We start from the raw sequence: 17,014 nt of genomic DNA on the forward strand, positions 1-17,014 counted from the left end.
ACAACTGTCTTACTAAGTCAATGGCAATGCCTTGGACAAAAGAAAATCCTACTGTGTTTCTCAGATTACTGCCCAGGGCATTTAACCACAACACTTTAGTAAAACAATCTCTGTGGCTTCTACCTAGTGATCAGAAATTAGAACTTCTATTCTTATTTTAAATTCCACCTCTCTGGGATAACAAATGCTTGTTTTCTTTAATACAATCCTCCACCTACTTCAGTCTTTAAATTGAACACACATTATTTTTATAATTTAAAAGCCACATTTTTTTAAAAAAAGCAGTTTGTCTTTCATTATCTCAAGTCAATTGTTTTGCTTATCCTCACTTCTGGTAGGGTATTCAGTAGCAGGAAAGTGCCATGCAAACAAAAGTCCAAAAGCTTCATTATTATAAATCCTTTGGACAGCATGTAAATAAACATTCTTCAGAAAGTCTTACCACAGTGTTTGAAACAGAGCAAATGCATAGTTTTCTGTATAATCTTGAAGACAGTATATAAAACAATAATAAAATACACAATCAACAAACCTTTATTTTTGACACTAAATTTACGCTCTTTCCAAAAACAAAACAAAAACTATCACATTAATTACAAACAAGCAGCAAAACTAAATGAGTTTTTCTCCTTTTGTCTGTTCCTGATTTTCTTCCTTCTCTATTTTGGGCATCTGGCAAGGTGTCTAAAAAGTATTTACTGTAAGATAAGCAGGTGAAAGCATTGATTCTCTCTGGAAATATTTGATTTGTTGCTCTTGTATAACACTCTCTGAATACAGATTTTTAACTTCTCATGCCTAAAAAGCCAACAATGGAGAGCAAATAGTTGGGTCTCCCTTGGTTCCCTTAAGCTAGAAAACTTGAATTTTAAGTCTCTCTCTAAATACACACTGTTACTTTGTGACACTTTACTCTGAAGGGGGGGAAAAAAACATATTTAGTCATATACATATCCACAAAACTTTAAAGTTCCTATTAGAAAATATATAATACTTTGGACAGAAAAAAACAAACATTTTAAAGAAAAAATATTTACAAAAACTCATGCCCACAATTAAATCTGAATGTTCGCCTCAATTCTAAAAACACCTTTTAAGGAAGCTTTAAAGCTTTATGTTTCTGTATAACGAAACCTAAGTCTGGGTGGACTGGTGAAAAGCCCAAAGGCCCATAATCTCATCACAAAGCAACAGGGTCAAAAGGCAGAGGTCAGCGAACAGGGGAACAGGGTGCAAAACAGTTCCCACACTTGAGAGGAGCCTATATCTCATTATTTCAGAAGACATTAAAAAACTATTCAGTCACACACACTAAAATAATACAACCATTTCCTTTAAGTCCCAGAGCAAATCTGAATTTTATGAAAGTATTCCTTATTTTTAAGAGCAAGGAATTTAAGAAGTTACTTCTTTGCCCGACATTGAAAAAAACACCAATCCCTCACACTCACACACCCACGCTTCAGCTGCCCCTCAAAGACTGACTTTCAGATAAAAGCTGTCACCTGATCTATTCAACAGGGTTCACTGGGGCACAGAAATAAATACTAAATATGCATACATGTCAACAGATATTTCACAGCAAGGCTTCTACTCCCTAATGATTCAACAAAATATGTCTACTTCTTGACCTTATGGCCACATTCAGAAAAAGCAACATTTTTATTTCTGTTACAGGAGATTTCATTCCAGGGAAGAGTGAATATGACTGTTAGACTTTCAGCAGGTGTGACATTTGTACAGGAGACTCTGTAATGACTTCTCTCACACAAGTACTGTGGGGACTCCAGGATCTAGGGCATCTGTCTGGCTATCTCTGTACCATTTATCACTCTAACCACAAAACTGTATTCCACACAGAAGACAGGGTAACAGTACCGGATCAGCAGGATCAGGAAACGAAGATTTTGGAATAATAAGTACGGTTTTAACTTTTTGTTTTCTGTCACCTTCCACCCTCTATACACACACACTTTGCCTCTCTCCCCAGTGGCTCCTTCCACCAGGGACAAGACAGCTTCCCAGTGCTTCACAGTAAATGAGGCCTCTCAATCCTTCACTGTGAGGAACACGCAAGATTTTATATTCGAGCCCACACAGCTTTCAGGTATTTATTTAAAATAGAATTACAACAGGGCTACCAATGGAAAAATAAGCACTGCCAGACAGGAGTGAGAACAACTAAACAAAATAACCTATTTTGGCATAATCAAATCACCTCAATGGTACCAATGCTTTTGTTTTAATAAACTGTGACATTACAGTCATTGTTCTAATGAACAATGGCATGAAGCAAACAGTCAAGTACCAAAGCTCATTTCCGTGGAGCTGAGCCAGAATATTTTAAAATCTGGACAAAAGTTTATTTATTAAGAAAAAGAACATACTTGACATGATGGGGAAATATTTTTAAATAATTTATTATCTTGTTACCCCAGCCATTTAAATTTCCTTAAAAGTTAGGGTTAAACTTAAAGTGAAGAAAATTAACCAAGAAAGTAAAACAAAACGTGGTGCTAGAAGTGCATCACCCATAAACTTTAAACATATGTTGTTGTTCTTAGTCACTCGGTCGACACGACTCTTGCAACCCCATGGACTATCACCCACTGCCCTGTCCATGGGCTTTCCCAGGCAAGAATACTGGAGTGGGTTGCTGTTTCCTTCTCCAGGGGATCTTCCCAACCCAGGGATCAAACTCAACTACAGTCCTAAATTCCTACTGCCCAAACTACTCTTATTAAAGTCAATACCTTATTGTCATGGAATTACAGTTGATATGTTGGTGTTGAGTCATGACAGGGAGGACTTCCATGTCTGGGAATTGTATGAGATTATGGGATGATTATGAAACAATCATGTTTCATCTGCCTATAGGGAAACGATCTCTGTTATTTTAGTCCTGGGAGAAAAAATATATATATAATTTTAATATATAGAAAGAATATTGTTGATCTAGCAGACTGTCCCTGTTTTCCCAAAGGACTATGAGGGAAGAAAAAGGAGGGAAATGGAAAGGATACTAGAAACAGAAAGTATGAAACCTTTGAAAGGTATTCATATGAAAGTATGAATAACTGTGGGAAATAAGAACTCCTCCTGGGAATCCCCTGGCAGTCCAGTGGTTAGGACCTGGTGCTCTCACTGCTGGGCTGGAGTTCCATCCCTGGTCAGGGAATAAAGATCCCACAAGCCACAAAGTGCAGCCAAAAAAAATAAATAAATAATAATAAAAACTCCTCCTTGTTCTTCTAAGGATGAAGGTAACTAGATGATTCAATGAGACCTTAGAATTTCTTCCCTATGAGATTTTAATGACAATAAAAATTTTTGCCAAAAAAAGTCTTCTCCCGTTATTACAGAAAAAAAGAACCAAAAGAGCAGGTTGTGGCTTCATGAGAACTAAAGTGAAAAAAAGGGTGATCTCTGAAGAAGAAATTAGGGAAAAAAAAGTACAAAAACCTAGCCTGTGAGCAAACTTGTGCCATGATGACTATCTGAAACTTAATTTAGATACCAGTTCTATATGATATTTCTTCAAACTATAGAATACTTTTCTGTGTTAAATAAATGACAGTAGGAGTGTCTTGTACTAGAAGAGGAAGACAAAGAAGGCAAGAAAACAAGATCTTCATAGCAGAAACCTGGATTCTTTCAGCCAGAGCACCAGAAAATTACGCAAGACAGATGGATTTACATCATAAGGCCTCTGAGATATAGAAGAAAAAAAAAAAATTTTAAATATCTCTAAACTGGGTTTCATATTTAAAACCTACTGCTGATAAGTTGCTTCAGTCGTGTCTGACTTTGTGCAACCCCATAGACGGCAGCCCACCAGGCTCCCCCGTCCCTGGGACTCTCCAGGCAAGAACACAGGAGCGGGTTGCCATTTCCTTCTCCAATGCATGAAAGTGAAAAGTGAAAGTGAAGCCGCTCAGTCGTGTCCAACTCTTCGCGACCCCATGGACTGCAGCCCACCACACTCCTCCATCCATGGGATTTTCCAGGCAAGAGTACTGGAGTGGGGTGCCATCGCCTTCTCCATTTAAAACCTAGAGGTCTACAAGCTGTATTTAAGGGTTCAGCCTACTAGTCCACAGCAGGGTTGAACTTAAAAAATTCTACAACTCTAAAATTATAATTCTACCTCATATTTTTATCCTATAGTTTAGAAAGCTCTTGGCAAAACACTGTCACATTTCATAATTGAGAAAAGTATCAAGAAACAATCTAGATCAGCATGAAGAGTTCAAAAACATACTCCTATACATGCCCTTGAACTATGAATAATTTTTTAAAAAAAATCTACAGGGAAGGGAAGCAAACAGACTACTTTTGCAATGGTATTCCTAATAGAATAGAAATATATGGAAACTATTCACTGCTCATGAATAACCAGCTTGGTGGTAGCATTAACAAGACAGATTTCCCATCCTGTGTGGGGCTATTCACAATTGCTGGTATAGTGCATGTAACGCCAACTTTCTCTTCCACCACTTAATAAAAGCACATAGGAATGGAAGTGAGAATGACATCCTTAGAGGGCAGATATTGAATTAATTCCACTTATTTAAAAATACCACTTAAAATCTCAGTATTTCACCTATTTTTTATTAATTTTTGGCTATGCTGGGCCTTCATTGCTGTCAGTAGGCTTTCTCTAGTTGCAGCAAGCAGGGGTTACTCTGTTTCATGCGAGAGCATCTCACTACCGTGGCTTCTCTTGTTGCGAAGCTCTGGCTCTAGGCTACGTGCTCAGTAGTTGCGGCACATGGGCTTAGCTGATCCACGGCACATGAAATCTTCCTGGACTAGGGATCGAATCTGTATCCCCTGCATTGGCAGGCAGATTCTTAATCAATGGACCACCAGAAAGTCCTCAACTATTATTAATAATTAATTGTGACCCAGTTCACAGCCGCCAGGCCTGGAAATATGTCACCACCCACCAGCTGAGGACAGCTGGTCTGGAGGACTTGGAGGGGCAGCAGGGCACAGTGGAAGAGGGCCACCAGGATGCAATTCCAGCTTTGGCCTTTACTGTCTGTGACTCTGGGCAGCAACTCAGCAAACCTCAGCCTCCTCACCTATAAAGTGATGATAGTAATACATTCAAGTTATTGTGGGGATTCAAAATAATGTTTATAAATCATCAACCACAGTTCATGGCCCAATAAACATTAACTATTTTCACAACTTCATTATATAAAGGGGATTTCCTGGAGATACTTCTGACATAATAGTGCTAGCATGTATCTTTGAAAGTCATTTTAAAAAAGCAAACTTAACTTTCTACATTTCAAACTTAACTTTCTACACCAGTGATGTATAAAAATTTATGAAAGGAAAATAAAAGGCACTAACTTAAGAAATCCATTAATTAAAATAGTTACAATATTTAATTCAGAATACAGTTAGTAAAAATCATGGATTCTTGGGAAAGGTGCAGGAATGAACTGTTTCATATTATTCTAGCCTCATGATGTGCTGTCTCAGCAGTACATAAAACATTTCCATTTTTATTCCTAGAACTCTCAGTTCTTATCTCCTTACACTAAAACAGCTATCGTTGCATTCTGTTTGAAAAGTAGTGTAGAAAAGTGGCTGTTTGAAAAGTAGCCTCATACTGAAAATTTCTGGAATCTCTGGCTAAGAGGTTATTAAATCTTAAAAAGTCAAGTCTCAGGCATAAGAGAACATTACATAAGGTATGATAAAGACAAAATATAAATGGGGAAAAATTACAAAGGATTAAACTTTATAGAAAAAGAGAACTGTCCTGGCTGACCAGGCCCAAAACCGATGTGGATGTCCACAAAGAAGGAAATGGAACGCAATAGCTTCCACAATAGCTTTCCACAAAGCTGACATAAACCTTTTAAAAGATTAATCATTCTTCTACTCTCTTGCTTTTTTATCAATTTCAAATTTCCAATTAAAAAAAAAAAACAACAAAAACGCTAGTCCACTTTAGAGGTTAAAAAATCCACAAATAAACCAAACATACTAACTTTTATTGTTGGTAACAAAAATAAAAGTTCTATATTTATCCATCTCAAGTGATTTCATTTATTTATTCAAACAATCTACTCACTGGGTGAAAGTGAAAGCAAAAGTTGCTCAGTCATGTCTGACTCTTTGCGACCCCACGGACTAAACCATCCATGGAATTCTCTAGGCCAGAATACTGGAGTGGGTAGCCTTTCCCTTCTCCAGGGGGATCTTCCCAACCCAGGGACCGAACCCAGGTTCCCCGTATTACAGATGGATTCTTTACCAGCTGAGCCACAAGGGAAGCCCAAGAATACTGGAGTGGGTAGCCTATCCCTTCTCCAGGGGATCTTCCTGACCCAGGAATCAAACCAGGGTCTCCTGCATTGCAGGTGGATTCTTTACCAACTAAGCTATCAGGAAAGCCTATCTCAAGGGATTTCATTCATTTATTCAAACAATCTAGTCACTGGATATACAAAACTAAACTAGAGAGACATGGTCCTGCCCTCCAGGAGCTAACAATCGACAATCGAATGGGAAATATTGACATGCCAAGTACAATATACCTGGAAATAAATAATGTGGAAATAAAGCAGGGAGACTGCAAGGGTTGGGCAGGGAGAGAGAGGAAGGACACAACTTTATATAGGATGGTCTGGGAAGGCTACTCTGAGAAGGCAACACTTGTGCAAAAACTTGAACAGAAAGAAGCCAATCTTGCAAAGATGTAGGGCTACACTGTGCAAAGGGTGGCTACCTGACACATGTGGTTACTGAACACTTGAAACATGACTACCAAACACTCAAAATGTGGCTAGTCCAATTGAGATATGCTGTAAGCATAAAATACACACCGGATTTTGAAGATTTTGTAAGAATAAAAGAATGTGAAATATCTCACGAATAATTTTTATGTTGATTATATGTTGAAATAATCTCCTAGATATATAAATAAAATATATCATTAAAATTAATATCACCTGTTTCTATTTACTTTTCTAAATGTGGCTCGAAATTTTAAAACTATAAACATGTCTCACATTATATTAATAATTATAATGGACCATGGTGGTCTAGGGGAAGAGGTTCTAGGGAGAGAACAGAAGATAAACAGGTCATGAGATAAGAAGCTTGCCCTGTTTAAGAACCTTTAAGAAAACCAATGTAACAGGAAAGACTGTTCCAATCAGAAAAGGTTGGAAATACAGGCAGAGAGCACATTATGAAGGGCTCTGCCAACAAAGGTGAACAGACTGAAAATCTGTGTCCCACCCCCCTAATTCCTATGTTGAAATTTAATCCCTCATGTGATGATATTTGGAGCTTGGGCCTTTGGGATGTGCTTAGGTCACGAGGGTGGAGCCCTCGTGAATGGAATTTATACATAATCCTTATAAGAGAGATCTCAGACACACCCTCACCTCTTTCAATACAAGACAGTCATCTAGGAATCAGCAAGTAGGACCTCACCAGCACTTCATCTACCAGCACCTTCATCTCGACTTCCCAACCTCTAGAACTGTGAGGAATAAATTTCTCTTGTTTATAAGCAACCCAGTATATGGTATTCTTTTATAGTAGCCTGAATAAACTAAGATACCAATAAAGAATCTGAATCTTGATCTGAATACAAAGACAGTTACTGAAGAATTTTAAGTGGAAAAAATTATTCTAAGATCCCACTGGCTATTTTGTGGAGAACTGGCAGTATCAACTACACCGCTAGAGTACAGACTTCTAGAGATTACTTAACATGGTCATTTCAAACAGAGATCTCTGGATTTCTAAGAGTCCATGCAGATAACAACTGAGCGCGCATGAACATTTCAAAACGCTTATTAAAAAACTGCACGGCACAGACTAACTTATTTTTTTCCATTCCTTGTGGCTGAGATTATAATTACTCATCAATCCTCATGTAGAAATATGGGGTATATTCAGTCTTCATGTTCTATGTCATTTAGGATTAATCTTTTAAAAAACTGATACAGTTAGTTTTTCATTCAAAAACAATTTCCAACCCATAAGGAGAGGAGTGGTAAATTCAGAAACCAAGCACCTCATTCAACCCCATCAATACATATAAAAACACTTGAGACCCAGAGCTGTCCTAAATAACAGATCCAGGACCGGATTCTCAGCTTCTGATTGTGCATACAGCTTTAACAATTGTACTGACAGCCACACCAGCCAAGGTTTCACAAGCAAGCAACATTCCTTTTAAAAACTATAAACTTATCTAAGGACAGGTAATTTATGCCAAGAAAAGAGAGGTATAAAACCCAATAAGAAGAACAAAAGGATTAACATTTTTTGGAAGTAGTGTTTTTATTTGTGCAGTAAATATCTTATACTTCCATTATATCTAACATTCATTAATAAGAACAGGTATAGTATCAAATATATACTCTTCTTTTTTTAATTTTTGTTTTGATAAACTCAGTTTCCTCATCTGTAAAATAGAGAAAATAGTGCCATCTCCTAAGGTTGTTGTCAGGATAAAATGAGGTAATAGTTATGAAGCATTTAGCTAGTGCTTGGCATGCAGAAAGTTATTTTATTATTGCTATTTTATTGTAGATTCTTTCAAAACAGTGACTGTCACCTATATACTCCTCAACCTGGCACACTATAAGCATTTAACACTGAATAATTAATCCAAAGCCTAATCAAAACTGTTAAGGATTTGGACATACGGCACTTGTTTCCTAAAGTACCTATTTTTTAAAATTGAAGTATAGTTGACTGAAGTCCCTTATGTAGGAACTGCCTCTACCCTCTAACAAATCATAGAAGAAAATGTTTTCTTCCATATGGAGTTCAATAGAAATTATGACTAACAATGCATTATATTCTAGACATTTACTTCTATTACTCCAAGAGTGTCTGTGACCAGAAGTGGAAATGCAAATCAAAGAATATACTCAGAAATGTCAGGACAGTCTGTCTCAACTCCTCCGCACTGGATATATGTACCTGCCCTCCTCCAGCCTCCTTTTTATCTTCTCATCCCCTTTCTTCCCCTTTCTGTTACTATTTCTCCTCCAAAGACACTTATGTTCCTCCCTCCTCCCCTCTTTCCTAACTATCTCATCTTTGCTCTTCTGAGCTCCTATGCTGGTATGTCCTGCATGAACCAGTGCAGGAGATGCCTGAGCCCTAGGACTTAGTTGCCCTCACTGTTGGGACAATTTCACTGTAAAGAATTTTATTCCAAGTGGATTTTTAAAACCAAGTATCACTATACCACAGCAATTAGACCTTGACTCTTCTTTGGCCCCATTCAAACGGAAGTTGATCCTTGTATTATTCCTTCTCCAGCACCCCAGTTACCAGGGCAGACCTTGCAAACTCCCACACATAATCTACTGTGGACCAAGGATGTCAGCAAAGTTAACAATTCAGGCAGTACCAATTGTGGTCAGATCAGGGAAGCTCCTATCCCATCCACCTCTGTACACCTGGCCATGGTTTTTAAAAGACTTTAGCACAGCCTTGACCATGACATTCAGTCTGGATCGAGAGTAATCCTGAAATGCTTGCTGAACTCACGTTAAGCTCGTCTTTTTTTGAGTTTAAATAACTATGCAGCTTTGTGCATTACAACAACCAAGCTTGGAATTCCCTGGTGGTCCAGTGGTTAAGGACTTGCTGCTCTCACTGCTGGAGTCCTGGTTTCAGTTCCTGGTTGAGGAAGCTGAATGGCACGGCCGAAAAAAAAAAGAACCACCAGGCTTTAGTCTGGTGCCTGCTCTGATCAAATGGGATCTCTGAGATCTTAAACTCTCAGTCTTCGTTTCTCCACTCTAAATGATGTCTAAGGTCCCTTCCAGTACTACTGCAGCATGATACTGTCAGTTTTAACAAAATTTTATATCTGAATTCAGAACATGGTCTCCACTGCCTCTAAGCTCTAAACCACAGCCAAGACACCAAGGCTAAAAATAAACAGCTGGAGGCACCAAGGAAGATCTTGAAACAAAGCAGGGATCTCATCCATCAGACTTCCATATCTATCAGCATTCCTGAATCCAAGCTACCATGGAAAAGCTTTAAGAATATTCTGGTCACCACACAATTTGCAGACTCATTTGTAAACTTTATATTCACTTATTAAACACTATGTACAAGGTACTATGAAAGAGAGCAACAAAGACGCTTCTTTCCCTCTTAGGGGAAGGAATATTTGGGGGCTTGCATATTTACGTTACTTGAATAAAGGTCTAATTATATCCTTCATTTTTCTACTGCCTAAAAGATCTGTTGCTGTAAATCAAGCCACATAAATTCCTACAGCTTGGTCTTAGAGGAAATGAGAGACATAATGGAAAATTTCAAAATGATACCTACTTCCCTTCACATCAACTAATTCCAGTGACTTCTATTTACACCTCCTTTCTTCTTTATGCAATAGTCAGTCTGAAACATCTTATCTTTAACATTAAAGGAAATTTAAATATTTATGCTTTAACATTTAAGGGACATATTTGTTTATGGATCAAATACATCTTGAAAATACACAGTGAGTAGGAGAAGCACAACAGCTAAGACATGGCAGAGAAGAACAACAGGCAATACTGCTGTGCGTGCATGCGTGCTAAGTCACTTGGTTGTGTCTGATTTTTTACGACCCTATGGACTGTAGCCCGCCAGGGTCCTCTGTCCATGGGATTCTCCAGGCAAGTATACTAGAGTGTGTTGCCATGCCCTCCTCCAGAGGATCTTCCTGACCCAGGGATCGAACCCACATCTCTTATGTCTCCTGTACTGGCACATGGGTTCCTTACCACTAGCACCACCTGGGAAGCCCAATACTGCTGTATCAGTATACATAGAGAGAGAGACACTTCCATAAAATCTCTAGGACCTCCATATTTTAAATTTATATATGTTCAAATTACTTTCAGTTGTTAAAAGACCTATATGCGATGAAAGACGTCTTCTCCATTGTTGGTAAAGCAAAGCTTTACCGAAGGAGTGTCTAAAAGCAAGGTAAAGCCCAGATCACTTTATTACAAGATCTCATTTCTCATAAGATCTCAGTCTATTTAACTGTTACTTCATCATATGGTTCGTGTCCTTCATTTGATAACAATGACCCACCACCTGCAAAGTGTAAGTTCTAGGAATATGTATATGTTAAGAACAAGTCTATAAAGCAACTGGTTTATGTTTAACAGAAGTCAATTAAGATCTTCTACAGGTGGGGTGACAACTTGCTAAGAAACAGTAGGATAAAAATAGATTAGTTCCAGAAAAGTAAAATAGAAACCTAACTATCATTAACTCTGAAATTAATGCAGCAAAACAGAAACAACCTTGTGACTAATTTGCTTAACTCACCAGCCTTGTTTCCTGATCCCTAAATGTAGCTCTGTGGAAAAAGTTAAGAAGTTGGTAGTTGGGTTCATGATACTACATTCTCTTGTTTTCCTCTTGTCACACTAGCCGCATTTCTTAAACTCCTTGGTTGTTTCCACCTCATCTTTCTCCCCTCAGAATGTTGCAATATCCCCAGGACTCAATCCTCAAACCTCTTCTCTTTTCTATCTACATCCACTCCCTGGGTGACACCTAACTTCAAGGCTTTCAACTTACACCTAAAAATAAAGTTAGGGGCCCTGACAGATGTCTTGCCTACTTGGTATTTCTATCTGAATGTCTAATGGGCACCTCAAATTTAGTATGCCCAAAGCTAAACTAATCTTCTCCAGCCAGCTTCTCCATCAGTCTTCCAATTTCAGTAAACAGGTGCTTGTAATTGTTTAGAGAGAAAATCTTGGGAGTCCTTTCTTTTTTATCATTTTCTTTTATTATGAATACCATACTCAATTCATCACCAAGTTCTGCTGGCTCTACCTTCAAAATATACTCAGCTTCTAACCACATAACCTGATCCAACCCCCAACAACTTTTGCCTCAAAGAGTGAAAAAGAGCCTCCTAACTGGTCTGCCTCTATCTTGCCCTTGATATAGTCTAGTCAACATGGCAGCCATAGCCAACTTTTTAGAAGGTAGATCATATCTCATTACATTGCTCAAAGCCTAGTGATATGGTTTCCCATCTATAAGTCTAACAGTCTATGAAGCCCTACTTCTTCTCAATGATGACAGCTACTACTCTCCTTCTTACTCAGTATTGGCCTCCTTGCTGTTACCACAAAACTAGGAACTCTTCCACCTCAGGTCTTTGCACATGCTGTCTCCTCTGCCTACAATGCTGTACCCTGGGACAACACACATGGCCAGCTTCCTCTCCTCCTTGAGGGTTCTTTTCAAACATTACCTTATCAGCAAGGCCTTCCCTAACCATCTTATTTAAAATCAATCCAACCCTACAAATTCCATCATTCTGTTGGCACTGCCCTACTCTCATCTCCCAGATGTATTTTTCCTCACAGCACTTAATAACCTCTGACAAAACTACATATGTTTATTATTTCTTTACACTATAATGTAAGCTCTATGATGGCAGTGATTTTTTTGACTGCTTTGATTACAGCTGAGCCCAGTGCCTAGAACACAATCTACACCTAAAGGCTTTCAAAACTACTTACTGAATGAATGCATTAAAATGTTTTTTTCCTGTTTTGTTAAAGCCATTTGCACTATGCCCAAAGAGACTCAGGTGACACTTAAAGGTGTTCTTCTAGCTTTACTAGGCATACAGACTTGATGAAGAAAAAAATACAGGCTTTTTCCAGTCATCAGTAGCCACTGACGGAAGGTCTCCAAGTGACTCAGTGTCATAAATGTTTAGGGAAATGTTTAGGGGGAAAGGGATTCTAGAAATCTAAAATAACCCTTCACCAATCCTGAAAGAGGAATCTCTCCAAACATTTCTTTTTTCTAACTCCGTAACCCTTAACAAAGCCATTCCTAATACGTACATGAAGAAAGGACAGGAATATATAATTACACATAGCCTGGTACTCATCTCTCTTTTCATATAAAAATTTTAAGTAAAATTATTCATAGCTTTTGTTGAAAAGGTTTTGCTGTGAAACTGACTTAAGATATTCATTTAGCCAAGAGCTGAGTTGATGGGTATTGTTCTAAAGGCTGAACAGTTCTGTTTACTACTGTTTATTATTTAATACATTCTTCACAGTTACCCCCTCCCCGCCAAAAAAGGAAAAGAAACACACACACACTGGTGCAATCAAGAATGCTATGTCCAAAAAAGCTGTTCTGAAAGGCTATGACCTAAGTGTCTAACACTGACACAGATAAAGTTCAAGCGGTAGATGTCACTTGTCTCACACGTACAAAAAAAAAAAAAAAATCGAGATTCAGAACCCAAGAAGGCAAGCAGAAACAGGCGTGAAAAATGAAATCAGTCGTTTCTCCCCAGGCTCCTCCTGACACTGCGCACACACCCCTGCCCCCTCCACCACCAGCCTTTAACAGCCCCCTTTCCAGCGGCTGCTCCCCAGCTCAGCCCCGCACTGCGCCATCAAATAATGAGTCAAGAGGACGCACGATGCCCCTCCGGGAAAACCCAGGCAGCAACACTCGGTGCACCCAACTGAGTGGAAATGTCTAACTACTTAAACTCAGAACCCTATAGGCGGTATCAACAAAGCATCGTCCTAAGTCCCCAGGTTCAAAGATCTTCGCCAGCCCCCGCGATACTGCCAAATCGACAGGATTCCAAAAGGTGACTCCACCTTCAGCGCAGAACCCGAGGCCGGAGGCGGCGCAGACCGCGAACACTCAAGGATGAAGTCCACTCAGCCTCCCGCCCGGCGCTTGCCCCGCGGGCCGCCGCCGCCTGGGTGGACTCCCGCCCCGCGGCCCCGCGGCCTCCGACGCCCCCTCCCCGAAGGGTCGGGGCGCCGCGTCACGTGCAGAGGCTAAAACTTCGAGGTCCGGGCTGAGGGTGGGGGGCGGGAGCACAGCGAGGCCGGGAGTTAACGCGCCCGGTGACTCACCGGCCGCCTCCGCCGGCAGCTGCGGGCGAGGAGGCCGGCTTGCGGGCGCCCGCGGGCTCAGCAGAGCACCCTGCACGCGGAATAAATAACAATGTCATTAAATCGCTGCCCGAGAGCCTGGCCGGCCAGCGAGCGAGCGCCGCCGGGAACTGACTTTGTCTGGAGCCGGCACCCCGCCTCCCGCGCGTCCCCCGCGTCCCTGAGGGGACCCCGCGCTGCCGCAGCCCGGCCTTACCCGCCAGCTCGTCCGGCTCCAGCCCGCTGTCCGCGTCGATCCCGCACAGCACGAAGTAGTGCGCAAAGCGGCAGGCGGCCGGGGAGGAGCCCGAGGCCGGGCCGGGCGCCGCGCCGCTCCCGCTCATCCCGGCCGCGCTGCTCCTGTCGCCGCCGTCGCCTGAGAGGACTCGCTGCCGAGGCTGCCGCTCGGGCTTCGGTCTCCGCGCGCCCGCCCTAGGGCGATCCGGGCGAGCCCATGGCCGCGCAGCCGCCGCTCGTTAGCGCAGCCTCGCTCCTCGCTCGGCGCCGGGGAAGCGGCCTCGAGCTCGTGCCCGGTCGGTCCCGCTCCCGGTGCCCGGCGGGGGAGGGGCACGCGGGGGGAGTGTCGCCGTGAGAGGCCCGCGTCGCCGCAGCTGCGCTCGCGAGCTGGGAGCCTCGCCGTCTGGCGCCCGCCGGTCAGCTGAGCGGCGCTCTGGCGGTGGGAGCGCGGGGAGGGCGGGGGCGCGGAGGGGAGGGCGCGCTCGCGAGGGGCGGGAGCGCGCGTCCCGGCAGTACGTGCGCGCGCGTCCAGCGGGCTCGGAAGGGAGCGCCGGATGCTGGCGGGATTCGTGCCAGCCTGGCGGCCGGGGCTGAGGCGCAAGGGCGACCCCACACACGCGCCTCCGGCTGCCAACAAGAGGCAAAGCCGCAGAGGGGATGCTTCCTATCCTGAATTTTTAAAAAAGAAATGCAGCTTGGGGAAAGGTTAACGGCTGCTCCGAAATCATTTCCCACAACGATCTGGACCATCAACATATTTTAAACTGACAAGTGCGGATGTCCATCTTATTTTAAGATCATAGTCCTTGAATCCTTCCACCAGCGCTCAACCCCGCTCACAAGCCATCCTTCCTCACCGAATTGGTGCCTACTCAATGGCACAAAGAAAACAGAAAACCCACTCAATATCCACAAAGCTTTAAGACCTACAATGACCACAATTACCAACTTCCCCTAGCCGACCCATTCCGTAATTTATCCTGACATTTTCCAGGTCAGTGTAATGTAGTCAAGGCGCTCCAGTTCCCCAGCTCTGTACTCATTTGAACTTATCTGCTCTTCCAGCAGGTACAATCGGCGGCTGATAAGGCAAAAGGAATTAAACCCTGAACTCTTCTCTTCACAAGGCTATGGCTTTCTTACCCTGCTCTTTCCTCTGACTTACCACTCTTCACAACGACATCACAGATCTACTCTTTATCCCTTGAAAAGTGACAACTAAATCCATACTATCTCCACATGGTCATCCCTTCCACACCACTTTGGCACTCTTTTTAGGGATTTGGGTATAAGGTACGGGGTTGGGGGGGGGGGAGCATGTGGGTGTGCATGGTGACATTTCCGGTAGACACTCTAGCAGATATTCCAGGGAGGTGGACTGAGATACCGAAGCTCAATTATTTGACTGGAAAATGTTCTCTGAAAGATATGTATGGAAGTTCAGTGGGCTTCCCAGGTGGCGCTAGTGGTAAAGAGCCCACCAGCCAATGTAGGAGACTAAGGGACAAGGGTTTGATCCCTGAGTCTGGAGATCCCCTGGGGAAGGGCACAGCAACCCACTCTGTAGCCTTGCCTGGAGAATCCCATGGACAGAGGAGCCTGGCGGGCTACAGTTCATCAGGTTGCAAAGAGTTGGAGTCTACTGAGCGACTGAACACTCACTCACTCTGGTGGCTCAGTGGTAAAGAACCTGCCTGCCAGTGCAGGAGACCCCAGAGACAAAAGCTCCATCCCTGGGTTGGGAAGATCCCTCACAGAAGGAAATAGCAACCCACTCCAGTATTCTTGCCTGGAAAATCTCATGGAAGAGCCTGATGTCCTGCGGTCCATGGAGCACACACACACATACCATCATGTACTGTGGCTTGTACCCTCACTTTTTCCTCGGGTTTGAAGAGTAAGAAGAAGAAAAAAATCAGAATGAGCCACAGCCTGGGTAATGCACCTTTAGCTCCTACTGCACCCTTCACTTTTCCTTCAAAACACTTTCAATGACCTTTTCTATGTCTGTCTGCTCAACTGGATTGTAAGCTCCACAGAGCAGGAGTCAGGATCCTGCTAGGTTCAGCCTGTTTCTACTTTTAGTGTCTAGCAGAACTCTGGTCCACCTAGCCCCTCAATTCATGTTTATTAAATGAATGAAAGAAGGGTGGTTATCTCGGTAGTAACAAGTTGTTGATGCTACTAGGAAAATACAGAAACTCTATCTGTGACATATTTATGAACATATGCTTATTTGCTATTATGAAATGATTGCTTTTTCTCATATAGACAGAACTGAAATATGTAAAACAATTCATTAATGAGGGGAGGATGTGTATGTTTCTCCTATCTTTGCGGTAGATCCTTACAGAATGTTTGTTTGATTCTAGATTAATAGAGGACAATAGAAAACTAATTCACTGTTTGAACTAGCCAAGGGATATGGTACTTTTGTTGATTTGAAAAGTAACTGACTTAAAAAAAATTTTTATTTGGCTGTGCTGGATCTTAGTTGTGCTATGTGGGATCTTTTAGTTGTGGCTAAAATCTTCCCTAAAGCTTTCAATAGAATTATCACACGTTACAAGGTTAAAACTCTAATTTGAAAATACCTGGGTATGTTCCTAATTATCACTTCAGAGCAACACTGTGGTATATTCTGCATTAACTGCAATAAAGCAAAGTTGAAAGAATAACCAAGAGAGACTTCCCTAGTGGTACAGTATTTAAGAGTCCGCTGTGCAATGCGGAGGAAGCGGGTTCAAGTCCTGGTCAGGGAAGTAGGATCCCACATGCCTTGGAGCACCTAAGCCTGTGTGCCACAGCTAGAGAGTCTAAGACAACAGAAG

At 41.9% G+C, this 17,014-nt stretch overlaps 1 protein-coding gene across 2 annotated transcripts in view; it reads right to left on the reverse strand.

Annotated features, from left to right (window-relative positions):
• The window catches only part of DENND5B (DENN domain containing 5B), a 221,512-nt gene extending 206,898 nt beyond the window's left edge, over nucleotides 1–14,614 (reverse strand). Inside the window, exon 1 of one of the 2 annotated variants that reach the window (XM_070371293.1) lies at nucleotides 14,164–14,614. In XM_070371293.1, the coding sequence (XP_070227394.1) occupies nucleotides 14,164–14,290 (127 nt within the window). In that variant the 5' untranslated portion in view covers nucleotides 14,291–14,614. The remainder of the gene's footprint in view (nucleotides 1–14,163) is intronic. The other variant, XM_070371294.1, reaches the window with a different exon arrangement.
• Between the last annotated feature and the right edge of the window lie 2,400 nt (nucleotides 14,615–17,014).

The sequence above is a fragment of the Bos mutus genome, chromosome 5, assembly GCF_027580195.1.
Source record: "Bos mutus isolate GX-2022 chromosome 5, NWIPB_WYAK_1.1, whole genome shotgun sequence".
NCBI lineage: Eukaryota > Metazoa > Chordata > Mammalia > Artiodactyla > Bovidae > Bos > Bos mutus.